This window comes from Giraffa tippelskirchi, chromosome 12, assembly GCF_054371585.1.
Source record: "Giraffa tippelskirchi isolate mGirTip1 chromosome 12, T2T-mGirTip1v1.2.pri, whole genome shotgun sequence".
Taxonomy (NCBI): domain Eukaryota; kingdom Metazoa; phylum Chordata; class Mammalia; order Artiodactyla; family Giraffidae; genus Giraffa; species Giraffa tippelskirchi.
The window spans coordinates 39,955,473-39,967,738 of NC_137286.1; the positions used below are offsets into that span (position 1 = coordinate 39,955,473).

General features: G+C 43.5%; 1 protein-coding gene across 2 annotated transcripts in view; it reads left to right on the plus strand.

Annotated features, from left to right (window-relative positions):
- Positions 1-6,030, plus strand: part of TMC3 (transmembrane channel like 3) — a 54,499-nt gene extending 48,469 nt beyond the window's left edge. Inside the window, exons 21-22 of one of the 2 annotated variants that reach the window (XM_081550372.1) lie at positions 1,660-2,032; positions 5,011-6,030. In XM_081550372.1, coding sequence (XP_081406498.1) covers positions 1,660-2,032; positions 5,011-5,217 — 580 coding nt within the window. In that variant the 3' untranslated portion in view covers positions 5,218-6,030. Of the gene's footprint in view, positions 1-1,659; positions 3,012-5,010 lie in introns of those variants that run through there. The other variant, XM_081550371.1, reaches the window with a different exon arrangement.
- Positions 6,031-12,266: the final 6,236 nt, after the last annotated feature.

A 12,266-nucleotide genomic window follows, 5' to 3' on the forward strand; every position in this document is an offset into this window, starting at 1 on the left:
TCCCAGGCAAGAAAACTCTAGTGGGTTTCCATTTATTCCTCCAGGGAAGCTTCCCAACCCAAGGATCCAACCTGCGTCTCCTGTGTCTCCTGCATTGCAGGTGGATTCTTTACCTCTGAGTTACTGGGGAAGCCCCTAGGCCTAAAGAATTCTGGAGATGTTGAATGGGGTGAGTGTATTCTTCACATGAGAAGGACATGAATTTGGGGGGCCAAAAGCCAGAATGTTATGGACCAGACTGTATCCCCTCAAAATTTATATACTGAACTCCTAACCACCAGTGTTACTGTATTTGGAGATGGGCTCTATAAGGAGGTTAGAGGTTAAAAGGGGCCAAACCAGGGGCGGGGTGGCTTAATCCAATAGGAAGCATCCTTATAAGAAGTGGAAAAGTCATCCAGAACTCTCTCTCCTTCTGTGTGTACACAGAGAAGAGGTCATGTGAGGATGGAGACAGAGGAGCCTGGCGGGCTACGGTCCTGTCCATGGGGTTGCAAAAGAGTAGGATACGGCTTAGCAACTAAACAAGAACTACAATGTTAGGAGAGGACTGTCAACAAGCCAGTAAAAGAAGTCTGATCAAAAACAACCCTAAGAACACCTTGATTTTGGACGTCTAGCTGCTAGAGCTGTGAAAAAATAAATTTCTGCTGTTTAAGGCATCCAGTGTGTGCTTTTCTTTTATGGTGCCCTGCAGACTACTGGGGCTCCCAGGTGGCGAAAGTGATAAAGACCCGCCTGCCAATGCAGGAGACATAAGAGACGCAAGAGACACAGGTTCAATCCCTGGGTTGGGAAGATCCCCTGGTAGAGGGCATGGCAACCCACTCCAGTATTCTTACCTGTCCTCCCGTGGACAGAGGAGCTTGGCAGGCTACAGTCCATGGGATTGCAAGAATCAGACACTGCTGAGTGACTAACACTACACAGGCAATTACTAATACAGGGTTCTACACATTTCTTAAAAATTTTTCCTAGATGTTTTTTATTATAATGTTATTAAAGGTGGCATTTGGAATAGGGGTTCTGAGACTTTTGTGCACCTATTAATAGTGGTCCTTGGTTCTTTTTCCTGAAGCCTGCTCTTATTGCTGTTGCCTCACATCAGTCTATCTTGTAGCTTCTGTTATTGAGCTGCTGCATTCAAAGGGACCTGACCCTGGTTTACCTTCATATTGGAGGACAAAGACACTATGATTTCCAAATGCTATCCTTGAGGTTACGACTGGGAAGTCTAGGATAGGATAGTAAGTCCCCTGAACAAGCCGGTGTGCGGTGTGGTCAGCTCCCTGTGCAGATGAGTTTCCTGAATGTCCTGCAGGAGTTGGGCACTCTCCTCTCCCCTGTGGGGAGGGGCCCTGACGTGTGGGGTTTGATTTGTTACAATATTGCTTCTGTTTTACCTTTTGGTGTTTTGGCCTCATGGCATGTGGGATCTCAGCTCCTCAACCAGTGATGGAACCCGCACCCCCTTAAGTGGAAACGTGGAGTCTTAACCACTGGACCACCAGGGAGGTCCCCACTGGACACTCATTGATACTTCAGAGCAGGTTTTGGTGAAAATGTAGAGGCAGCGGCCACCTGTCCTGCAACGCTTTGATGGCTTGGGGCTCTGAGAACACCAAAGCCACAGGTATCTTAACTACCTCTGTCTTTCAGGTATCCATGTGGCCCATGTATGAGCACAAGTGACCTTCACAGGAGCAGATCCTGCACACCTGGGATGTTTACAAAGCACATTGAAGACGTTCACTCAGAACCTCTTTTCCGAAAAGATCTTCAGCCAATCAACCATGGGTCAGGGGTCTCAGCCTTGGTGCCACATAGTCCTCGGTCCCACGCACCCAGATACTATCTCATTAATGAACGTGACTCTCAGCAAAAGAAACATTCAACTTTCTGGCCAGAAAGACATTTCAAGATAGACACCTTCGGGGACATTGCGGATATGTATCCCAGGAATATGAGACGGTGTGCACCCCTGGCCTCTCCACAGCTCAGTGAAGAAGAGGAGGAGGTTCCCAGGAGACAGGTGAGCAGACGGGCCTTCCACCCGCGCTCCTTGACCGACCTCCACGGGGTGCATCATTTTTATGTTGGTGAAAGTTCAGAAAGTCAGGCCCTGACTCCTGAGCTCCAGAGACCAACACATTACACATCTTGGAATGATGGCTTTGGGGGTCAACTTGACAGGCCGATGTACATGCACAAAAAAGCACACTCCCAGAATTTCCAATACCCCCAGCACCCTCTGAAGCCCAGGGTTAAGGCCAAGTTTGAGCCATCCGTCACAGAATCTGACTTCATGTCAGAGGCCTCCAGCAGGGACCAGCAGAACAGTGGCGCCAACCAGTACTTCCAGGTCACCCACAGCCAGCCCAAGTTCCTGAGGTCTGAGGGCCAGTTTGGCCGGAGGAAGGCCATATCAAGGCAGGAGTTGACTGCAGGTCTGAATGACCTGATTTGTTCAAACGTCTAGGGCTTTCTTCTGGCATCCTGTTCCTAGAAATCACTCCTACTGGTGGAGTGTGGTGTGGTTGACGATGCATGGTCCCTCCCTTTCTGGGAAGACAGACAAACACACCCAGCAGATGTGATCAGTGGGGCATATCCAGGCATGTCGTCTGCTGGTTGTGGCCCAGAGACCCACAGGGCCACGACTCCCTAATCTACAGCAACCAAACACAAGTGGGCTGTGTCCGGGGGTCTCTGGGTCCAGACACTTCAGGAGATTGTTTCAAAAAACCTCAATCTTTGACCTCCAAATCATAAGCAAGCCAGGCAGCTCATCTAATTGCAAAACCCTCACCTGACGTGTCTACCCTTGTCCTGAATCTTAGGAGTGACCTGTTTGTGTTATAATGTTCTCTTGCAGCACACATAACTAGTCCTCCCTGATAAGCACCTCAAAATGAGTTGGCTGTCCTTAAAGATTTCGTAGTGCTTAATTACTTCATATTAATAATCAGTTTGATAGTGACCAGAGTAATTAAAATTTATTAAGAATGTAAGATGTTGAAGCTGAAACTCCAATACTTTGGCCACCTGATGCGAAGAGCTGACTATTTGAAAAGACCCTGATGCTGGGAAAGATTGAAGGTGGGAGGAGAAGGGGACGACAGAGGATGAGATGGTTGGATGGCATCACCGACTGAATGGACATGAGTTTGAGTCAACTCCAGGAGTTGGTGATGGACAGGGAGGCCTGGCGTGCTGCAGTCCATGGGGTCACAAAGAGTCCAACATGGCTGAGCGACTGAACTGAACTGAACTGAAGAATGTACCATACTGTTTACCTAACTGTATCTGTATTAGGGCTTCCCCCATGGCTCAGTGGGTAAAGAATCGGCCTGCAATGCTGGAGACACAGGTTGGATCCCTGGGTCTGGCAAGATCCCTTGGAGAAGGAAATGGCAACCCCCTCCAGTATTCTTGCCTGAAAAATCCCATGGACAGAGGAGCCTGGTGGGCTACAGTCCATGGGGTCACAAAGAGTCAGACATAACTGAGTGACTAAGCACACACATATATCTGTATTAATTAGTCAGGACACTTGGGTTGGAGGTAACAAAATCCCCAAGGTTTATTGGTTCCTTTAACTGGGAGGGATGAGAATCAAGCTAGCTTCAGGCTCAGCTGGACCTGACTATCAAACATCTTCTGGATTTTGTCTTTTCACCTTTCAACTCTACTTCTGTTTGTTGACCTTGTTTTCTCTTACTGCCAACAGGCTTTCTCCATGTAGTAGGTGGAGGAGGAATTCACAGACACAGAAAATTCCAGGTTGATGGTACCCAGCCAATGAGCCCCAAGGAAAGAACAGAGCTATTCCCACTTGCACTCCTGTCTTATTTCCATGATAACTCTTTCACTTTAAATTTATCTTTTAAGTTTTCTGTCTCCCCCATCAGACTGTTGAGTTCCTTTGGGAGAGGAATGGTGTTTATTCATTTCTGCAGCCCTGGTAACTAATATATAACAGATTTTGTACTTGTTTTCTCCCTCTCACTACATAACAAACTTAGTAACTTGAAACAGCACTCATTTATCATCTCAGTTTCCATGGTTTACCTGGATGCTCAGCTAGGGTCTCAAGCAAAGTGTCATCCAAGAGCCTGCATCTCATCTGGGGCTAGGGGGTCACCTTCCAATGTTGTGTGGCTGTTGGCAGCATTCACTTCCTTGGGGTTGTAGGACTGAGGTGTTCTGCTCCCAGAGGCGGCCTGCATTTCCCTACCACATGATCCTCTCCATAGTGTGGCTGTTTGTATCTTCAAGGCCAGCAAGAGAAGGCCTTCCCACATTTGAATCTCTCTCAGCAAGACGTGGAGTGTCTTTTAAAGGACTCATCTGATTAGGTCAGGCCAATTCAGAATAATGTCCTTTTGATTCATTCAAAGTTAATTAGTCAGAGATCTTAATTATATCTAAATAAATTCACCTTTACCATATAATAGAACCTCATCATGAGAGTGAAATCTTATCAGATTCACAAGTGCCAACACACTCAACAGATTTTCAGGAAATGTACAACAGGGGCAGGAATCCTGGGGGCATCTCAGAAGGCTGCCTATCCTAGGTATTTCATGAAACATTTATTGAGTGTAAATGGATGGATGAATAAATGACTGGACTGGAGTAATGAATGAATCATAAATGACATGGTAACAAGATTATCTTCCAAGTTCTACAGCTAATTCTAACCTCAGAGAAAAATCTTGTATAAATAATGCCATTTTAAAAGTAGACAGAGGTCTTCCCTGGTGACTCAGTGGTAAAGGACCCACCTACTAATGCAGGAACCACAGCAGGAAGAGAAGCCACTGCAATGAGAAGCCTGAGTACTGCAACTGGAGAGCACCACAACTAGAGAAAAGCCTGTGCAGCAAGGAAGACTGAGCACAGCCAAAAATAAATAAATAAAACTTTTAAAAATAAAATGTAGACCCAGGTTAGCACTCCTCACAAAAACCATGAAAAAATGTGCAGTATTTTCACATTTCTTGACAGTGCTTAATTACTTCACATCATGCCCTCCAATACTTTGGCTACCTGATGCGAAAAGCCGACTCGTTGGAAAAGACCTTGATGGTGGAAAAGACTGAGGGCAGGAAGAGAAGGGGAGGACAGAGGATAAGATGGTTGGATGGCATCACCAACTCAATGAACATGAGTTTGAGCAAGCTCCGGGAGATGGTGAAGGACATGGAAGCTTGATGTGCAGCAGTCCATGGGGTTGCAAAGAGGCAGACACGACTGAATGATTCAACAACAACAAAATGCCCTCCCAACCATGACAGACCCAGGAGGTTGTGGCGTGTTCCAGATGAAAAGCTTACCCTATCATGGGAACATCCCTTTGTGATACAGGTGCCTGCAGGAATTCTTCCATGCGGGTACTCTAGTTCACATGCTTGGTCTTGGGGCCGTAGCCTAGAGCTCCCTGGGACACTGAAAAAGCCTAACTCTGCCCCAGGCAGCAGTACGTGTGTCTGTGTGAGGGTGGGGGAGCATTCCATCTGGCAGGCCTTGCAGCATTCCTAAGAAAACATGAGTTTAGCCAATATTTATCCAGGGTTGCAGATGTGTTCATCAGCTTTCAGTGAGCAACACACCTCACATGCAGTCCAGCACTTAGTATCGGGTACGACTTTAATTTAGAGCAATTTAAAAGATGCAGAATAGTACAGAGATTAGTGTGACAAGCACTCATACTTCTATTATGTCAACAATTGTTGACATTTTATTTCCATCTAGTCATTTTGTTATTAAAATATTACAGATACCAAAATTTACTCTAATCCCCATACTTGGTTGCATTCCCCTCATGCTACTAAGAGTTCAGCATGTGTCCATTCACCACTTGTTTACAGTTATATATGTTGTATGCATGTAAATATATATCTATAAACATCCATAAACAATATGTAAGTATGTCTTAAGTAAGTACTATAATACTGCATGTATTGTACATACTTAGCTTTTTAATGTCCGTTGAAGAAATAAACAGATCAAGCTCACTTATTGTAACTGCTATGTAGTGTTTCATCATGAATAAACTACATGATATTTATCCATTTCTTACTGATGGACATTGAAGTCATTCCCACCTCTTTGCAGCTAAAAATAATGTTACACTAAACATATTTTATACAGTTTCTACTGCACATGTGCCCATGTTGAGTTAGAAGTGGATACTGACACTTTTTAAAAATTATTTTTAAGAAGATTTTTATTGAAATACAGTTGATTTATAATGTGTTAGTTTCAGGTGCACAGCAAAGTGATTCAGTCACATACACAAATATATACATATATATACACAAATATAATAATATATAATAATAATTACATGTATAAATATATATTCTCTTTAAGATTCTCTTCCATTAGAGGTTACTACAAGATACTAAGTATAGTTTTTGTGCTATACTACAAGATACTGAGTACAGTTCCTGTTCCAGTAAATTCTTTTTGATTGTCTATTTTACATGTAGTAGTGTATACATTTTGGAGCTTCCCAGCTGGCTCAGTGGGTAAAGAATCCACCTGCAATGCAGGAAACGCAAACAGATGGGAGTTCCATCCCTGGGTCAGGAAGATCCCCTGGAGGAGGGCATGGCAAACCACTGCAGTATTGCCTGGAGAGGAGCCCAATGGGCTACAGTCCATGGGGTTGCAAAGAGTCGGACACGACTGAGAGACTAAGCGCCCACACATTACCATATATAAAACAGATAAACAACAAGGACCTGCTGTATAGCACAGGAACCACAGTCAATATCTTGTAATAACCTATAATGGAAAAGAATCTGAATCACTTTGCTGTAAAAATGTTAGCGACTTAAGGATGATTCTCTTGGTCACTCTCTCCCCACCCCCACTGCCTTTTTTTTTTCACTGCATTGTGAGGCACGCAGGACCTTAGTTCCCTAACCAGGGGTCGAACCCATGCCCCATGATTTGGGAGCACAGAATCTTAACCACTGGGCCACCAAGAAGTCCATCTTGGTCACTTCTTACATTTCTGAATTCATGAATGCCATGAAATTCAAATAAAATTTTTCTACACACCTCTAAAAGACTAACTTCCCTAATCTGTGGTAGCATTCCTGTTTTCCTGATACTCTGTAGTTGTGTGCTTGCGTGTTTTTCCTCCTTTTAAGGGTTTGTATGTTATTGTACCGGAGAAGGCAATGGCACCCCACTCCAGTACTCTTGCCTGGAAAAATCCCATGGACGGAGGAGCCTGGTAGGCTACAGTCCATGGGGTCGCACAGAGTCGGACATGACTGAAGCAACTTAGCAGCAGCAGCAGCATGTTATTGTACATAAGTTTTAACCTTTGCCCATTTCATAGTAAACACTGCATATCCTTATGGGAAGTGGGAATCAGTAAAGCATATGAGTCAACATGTGACCTTCAGAAATATAAACAGGTGTGGTGTGTACCGTAGTTCTGCCACTTATTAGCTATGTTGCCTTGGTCACCTTCACCTGTGTGATACTCTGTTTTTAAAGTAATTTTATTTATTTCTATTTTTGGCTGTGCTGGGTCTTCATTGATGCACGGGCCTCTCTCTAGTTGTCACGCGTGGGCTTCTCATTTCAGTGGCTTCTCTTGGTGTGGAGCGTGGGCTCTAGGGCACGTGGGCTCAGTAGTTGCGGCTCCTGGACTCTAGATCACAGGCTAAATAGTTGTGGTGCACAGGCTTAGCTGCTCAGCAGTGTGTGGGATCTTCCCTGATCAGGGATCAAACCCATGTTCCCTGCATTGGCAGGCGAATTCACTGGACCACAGGGAAGTGCCAAGCCTCAGTTTCTTAACCTATGTTGTTCAGTCACTCAGTCATGTCTGACTTTTTGCGACCCCATGGACTGCAGGCAATTGGAGATAGTTGTCTCTACCTGTGAGGGTTAAATGGCACAACACAGGTAAGGTGGTTGGGACAGTAGCTTGCCAGTGAATAAAGAAGTACCTGTATGCCGACACAGTAGATCACCTAGCACCTGCCTGACTAAATGAACATGCATACAATTCTTCATCAGTGTCTACGCAGAAAGCAAATACTCCATTCAGGAGCTTTTAGGATCAGAGCACTTGGACAGTTGGCCCATCCCCTTGGTTGTCTGGTGGTGGTTTGAGTTAGGAATCTCTGGGCCCCCTGCCCCATAGGCACTTAGTTAATATTCATCTTGGACTTGGGTGAGGTGTGCCCTGGACAACTGAGTGACTTGGAGGCCTGACAACCTCCCGGGTGGGGTCTGATCAATGGGATCTACAGATGTCAGTCATTCCTTCTGCCCTGTTGACTCTGAATGAGCCTCCAGCAGACTGATAAACAGGCCAGCTGAGCAGCTCTGGTGGGCGGGTGGCGCTCACCCTCTGGCTCTTGCCAGCTGCTCATCCTGCCCTGTCCTTGCCTCTGGAGGCAAAACAGACCAGAGCCTGCCCTCGGCTGGCCCTACTTCACCCGGCCCCTGCTGCCAGTGTGTGAAGACCTCGGGGATGAACAGCTTGCCTCTCTGAATATTTCACATATACCCAGGACTGGCATTTTCTGGCAGCAAAGATTAAAGTGTCTTACAGTGCTAGAAAAATTTTAAAGCCATGCTCCATTTTGTAAGTATAAAAATCTCTTAAATGTTCGATGTCCAAAAGTCACTTTCTAGAGCAAAACTTACTTTCCCTCAGCTTCGTTTTCACAGTGTTTACCCCCAAACAAAATTCTAATAAGCTCCAGACTATGAGAGTTCAAAGCTGCGACTTTAAGAATTATTCTACATTAAATTTTTTAATGATGCTTTTTATTTTTTTTTAATAAATTTATTAGCTGGGGGCTAATTACTTTACAATATTGTAATAGTTTTTGCCATACATTGACATGAATCAGCCATGGGTTTACATGTGTTCCCCCTCCTGGACCCCCCCCACCTCCCTCCCCATCCCATCCCTCTGGGTCATCCCATTGCCCCGGCCCTGAGCCCTTGTCTCATGCATCGAACATGGAATGGTGTTCTGTTTCACATATGATAATATACATGTTTCAATGCTATTCTCCCAGAACGTCCCACCCTCACCTTCTCCCTCAGAGTCCAAAAATTGTTCTATGCATCTGTGTCTCTTATTCTGTCCCGCATATAGGGTTATCGTTACCATCTTTCAAATTCCATATATATGCATTAGTATACTGTATTGTTGTTTTTCTTTCTGGCTTACTTCACTCTGTATAATGGGCTCCAGTTTCATCCATCTCAGTAGAACCGATTCAAATGTATTTTTTTAATGGCTGAGTAATATTCCATTGTGTATATGTACCACAGCTTCCTTATCCATTCGTCTGCTGATGGACATCTAGGTTGCTTCCATGTCCTGGCTATTGTAAACAGTGCTGCGATGAACATTGGGGTACACGTGTCTCTTTCAATTCTGGTTTCCTCGGTGTGTATGCCCAGCAGTGGGATGCTTTTTAAATTTAAGCAAACCTACATGTCAGTAATTAATATAGTAAACAGTAGATGATGCTATAAAGTGAAAAAATGTCTTTTGGCATTACTCACTCCTCTTAACAGTTTATTCTACGCCTTTTTAGAAGTGAATATTCCAAACTAAAGTACATATATAACATATATGTAAGCATAGAAATATAAGCATATACAAACACAACTTGAGTTATTTCTTTCTCACTCAAGATATATATACATGATCTATGATACATATATATACTATATACATTTACTTACTGTATGCCATGCACCATTCTCATTGCTTTTCATTTATTAAATTCTTTAACCCGTATGTCAACCCAATGAGTTAGTATTACTATTGTTTTCACTTTTCCAAATGAGGATGAAAAATTCTGGAATGGTCAGTTATGTACGGAAGTCACATAAATGGGGATACTGGGATTTGAACCAGGGCACTCTGATTTGAGCCCTGACTCTTATCTGTAGTGCTGTTGTCCTTCAACTTACATATATATATATGACATTTTTCCTGTTACTACACATATAGACATTTGTCCTGTGTCAGGAAGATCCCCTGGAAGAATAAATGGCAACCCACTCCAGTATTGTTACCTGGGAAATTCTGTGGCCAGAGGAGCCTGGCAGGCTACAAGTTCACGAGGTCGCAGGGTCAGACATGACTGAGTGACTAAGCATGCACCCATGGGGTAGTTTGTGGGGATAAGAATTTAAATAATTTTAAGTTATTTTAGAGTTAAGGTTGAAATACCACTTTATTTCCTTCCTAGAGAGTGAATTGCTCTTGATTAAAATAGTCAACTCATATTCACTCATACTTCTAGTTGTCTAGACTCTATTGAGCATTTCCTGTCTGTTCCAGCCCCACCTTTGTTCATCTGGGCCACATTATATGAATGGCTACATAATAATCCAATAAACGGATATCCTGTAAGTTTGTTTAATCTACTGACAAATAATAGGTTGTTTCCAGTGGTAAAATCAACTTTATATACCTGTGTGCAGGAGTTGCTGGGTCAAAAAACAAGTAAATTAAAATTTTAATATATTATTTTATTCCCAGAAGGTTACAAAAATTGACACTCTCACCCACAACTGTTTTTCCATATGCTCACCAACATAGGGAATTAACAAACCTCTTCAGAGTTGTCTCTCAGAGAAGTGTAAAAAGTGCCCCTTGTTTTAATTTGTAACTCCTTAACAGTGAGGGTCTGGTATTCCCATCTCTTTAAGAATTTTCCACAGTTTATTGTGATCCACACAGTCAAAGGCTTTGGCACAGTCAATAAAGCAGAAATAGATGTTTTTCTGGAACTCTCTTGCTTGTTCGATGATCCAGCAGATGTTGGCAATTTGATCTCTGCCTTTTCTAAAACCAGCTTGAACATCTGGAATTCACAGTTCACGTATTGCTGAAGCCTGGCTTGGAGAAGTTTGAGCATTACTTTACTAGCCTGGGAGATGAGTGCAATTGTGCAGTAGTTTGAGCATTCTTTGGCATTGCCTTTCTTTGGGATTGGAATGAAAACTGACCTTTTCCAGTCCTGTGGCCACTGCTGAGTTTTCCAAATTTGCTGGCACATCGAGTGCAGCACTTTCACAGCATCATCTTTCAGGATTTGAAATAGCTCAACTGGAATTCCATCACCTCCACTAGCTTTGTTCGTAGTGATGCTTTCTAAGGCCCACTTGACTTCACATTCCAGGATGTCTGGCTCTAGGTGAGTGATCACACCATCGTGATTATCTGGGTCGTGAAGATGTTTTTTGTACAGTTCTGTGTGTTCTTGCCACCTCTTCTTAATATCTTCTGCTTCTGTTATGTCCATACCATTTCTGTCCTTAATCGAGCCCATGTTTGCATGAAATGTTCCCTTGGTATCTCTAATTTTCTTGAAGCGATCTCTAGTCTTTCCCATTCTGTTGTTTTCCTCTATTTCTTTGCATTGATCACTGAAGAAGGCTTTCTTATCTCTCCTTGCTATTCTTTGGAACTCTGCATTCAGATGGGAATATCTTTCCTTTTCTCCTTTGCTTTTTGCTTCTCTTCTTTTCCCAGCTATTTGTAAGGTCTCCTCAGACAGCCATTTTGCTTTTTTGCATTTCTTTTCCATGGGGATGGTCTTGATCCCTGTCTCCTGTACAATATCATGAACCTCCATCCAGAGTTCATCAGGCACTCTAACAGATCTAGTCTCTTAAATCTATTTCTCACTTCCACTGTATAATCATAAGGGATTTGATTTAGGTCATACCTGAATGGTCTAGTGGTTTTCCCTACTTTCTTCAATTTAAGTCTGAATTTAGCAGTAAAGAGTTCATGATCTGAGCCACAGTCAGCTCCCAGTCTTGTTTTTGCTGACTGTATAGAGCTTCTCCATCTTTGGCTGCAAAGAATATAATCAGTCGGATTTTGATGTTGACCATCTGGTAATGTCCATGTGTAGAGTCTTCTCTTGTGTTGTTGGAAGAGGGTGTTTGCTATGACCAGTGCCTTTTCTTGGCAAAACTCTATTAGTCATTGCCCTGCTTTGACCTGTATGCAAGTCAGGAAGCAACAGTCAGAACTGGACATGGAACAACAGACTGGTTCCAAATAGGAAAAGGAGTACGTCAAGGCTGTATATTGTCACCCTGATTATTTAACTTATACGCAGAGTACATCATGAGAAACGCTGGGCTGAAGAAGCACAAGCTGGAATCAAGATTGCTGGGAGAAATATCAATAACCTCACACATGCAGATGACACTACCCTTATGGCAGAAAGTGAAGAAGAACT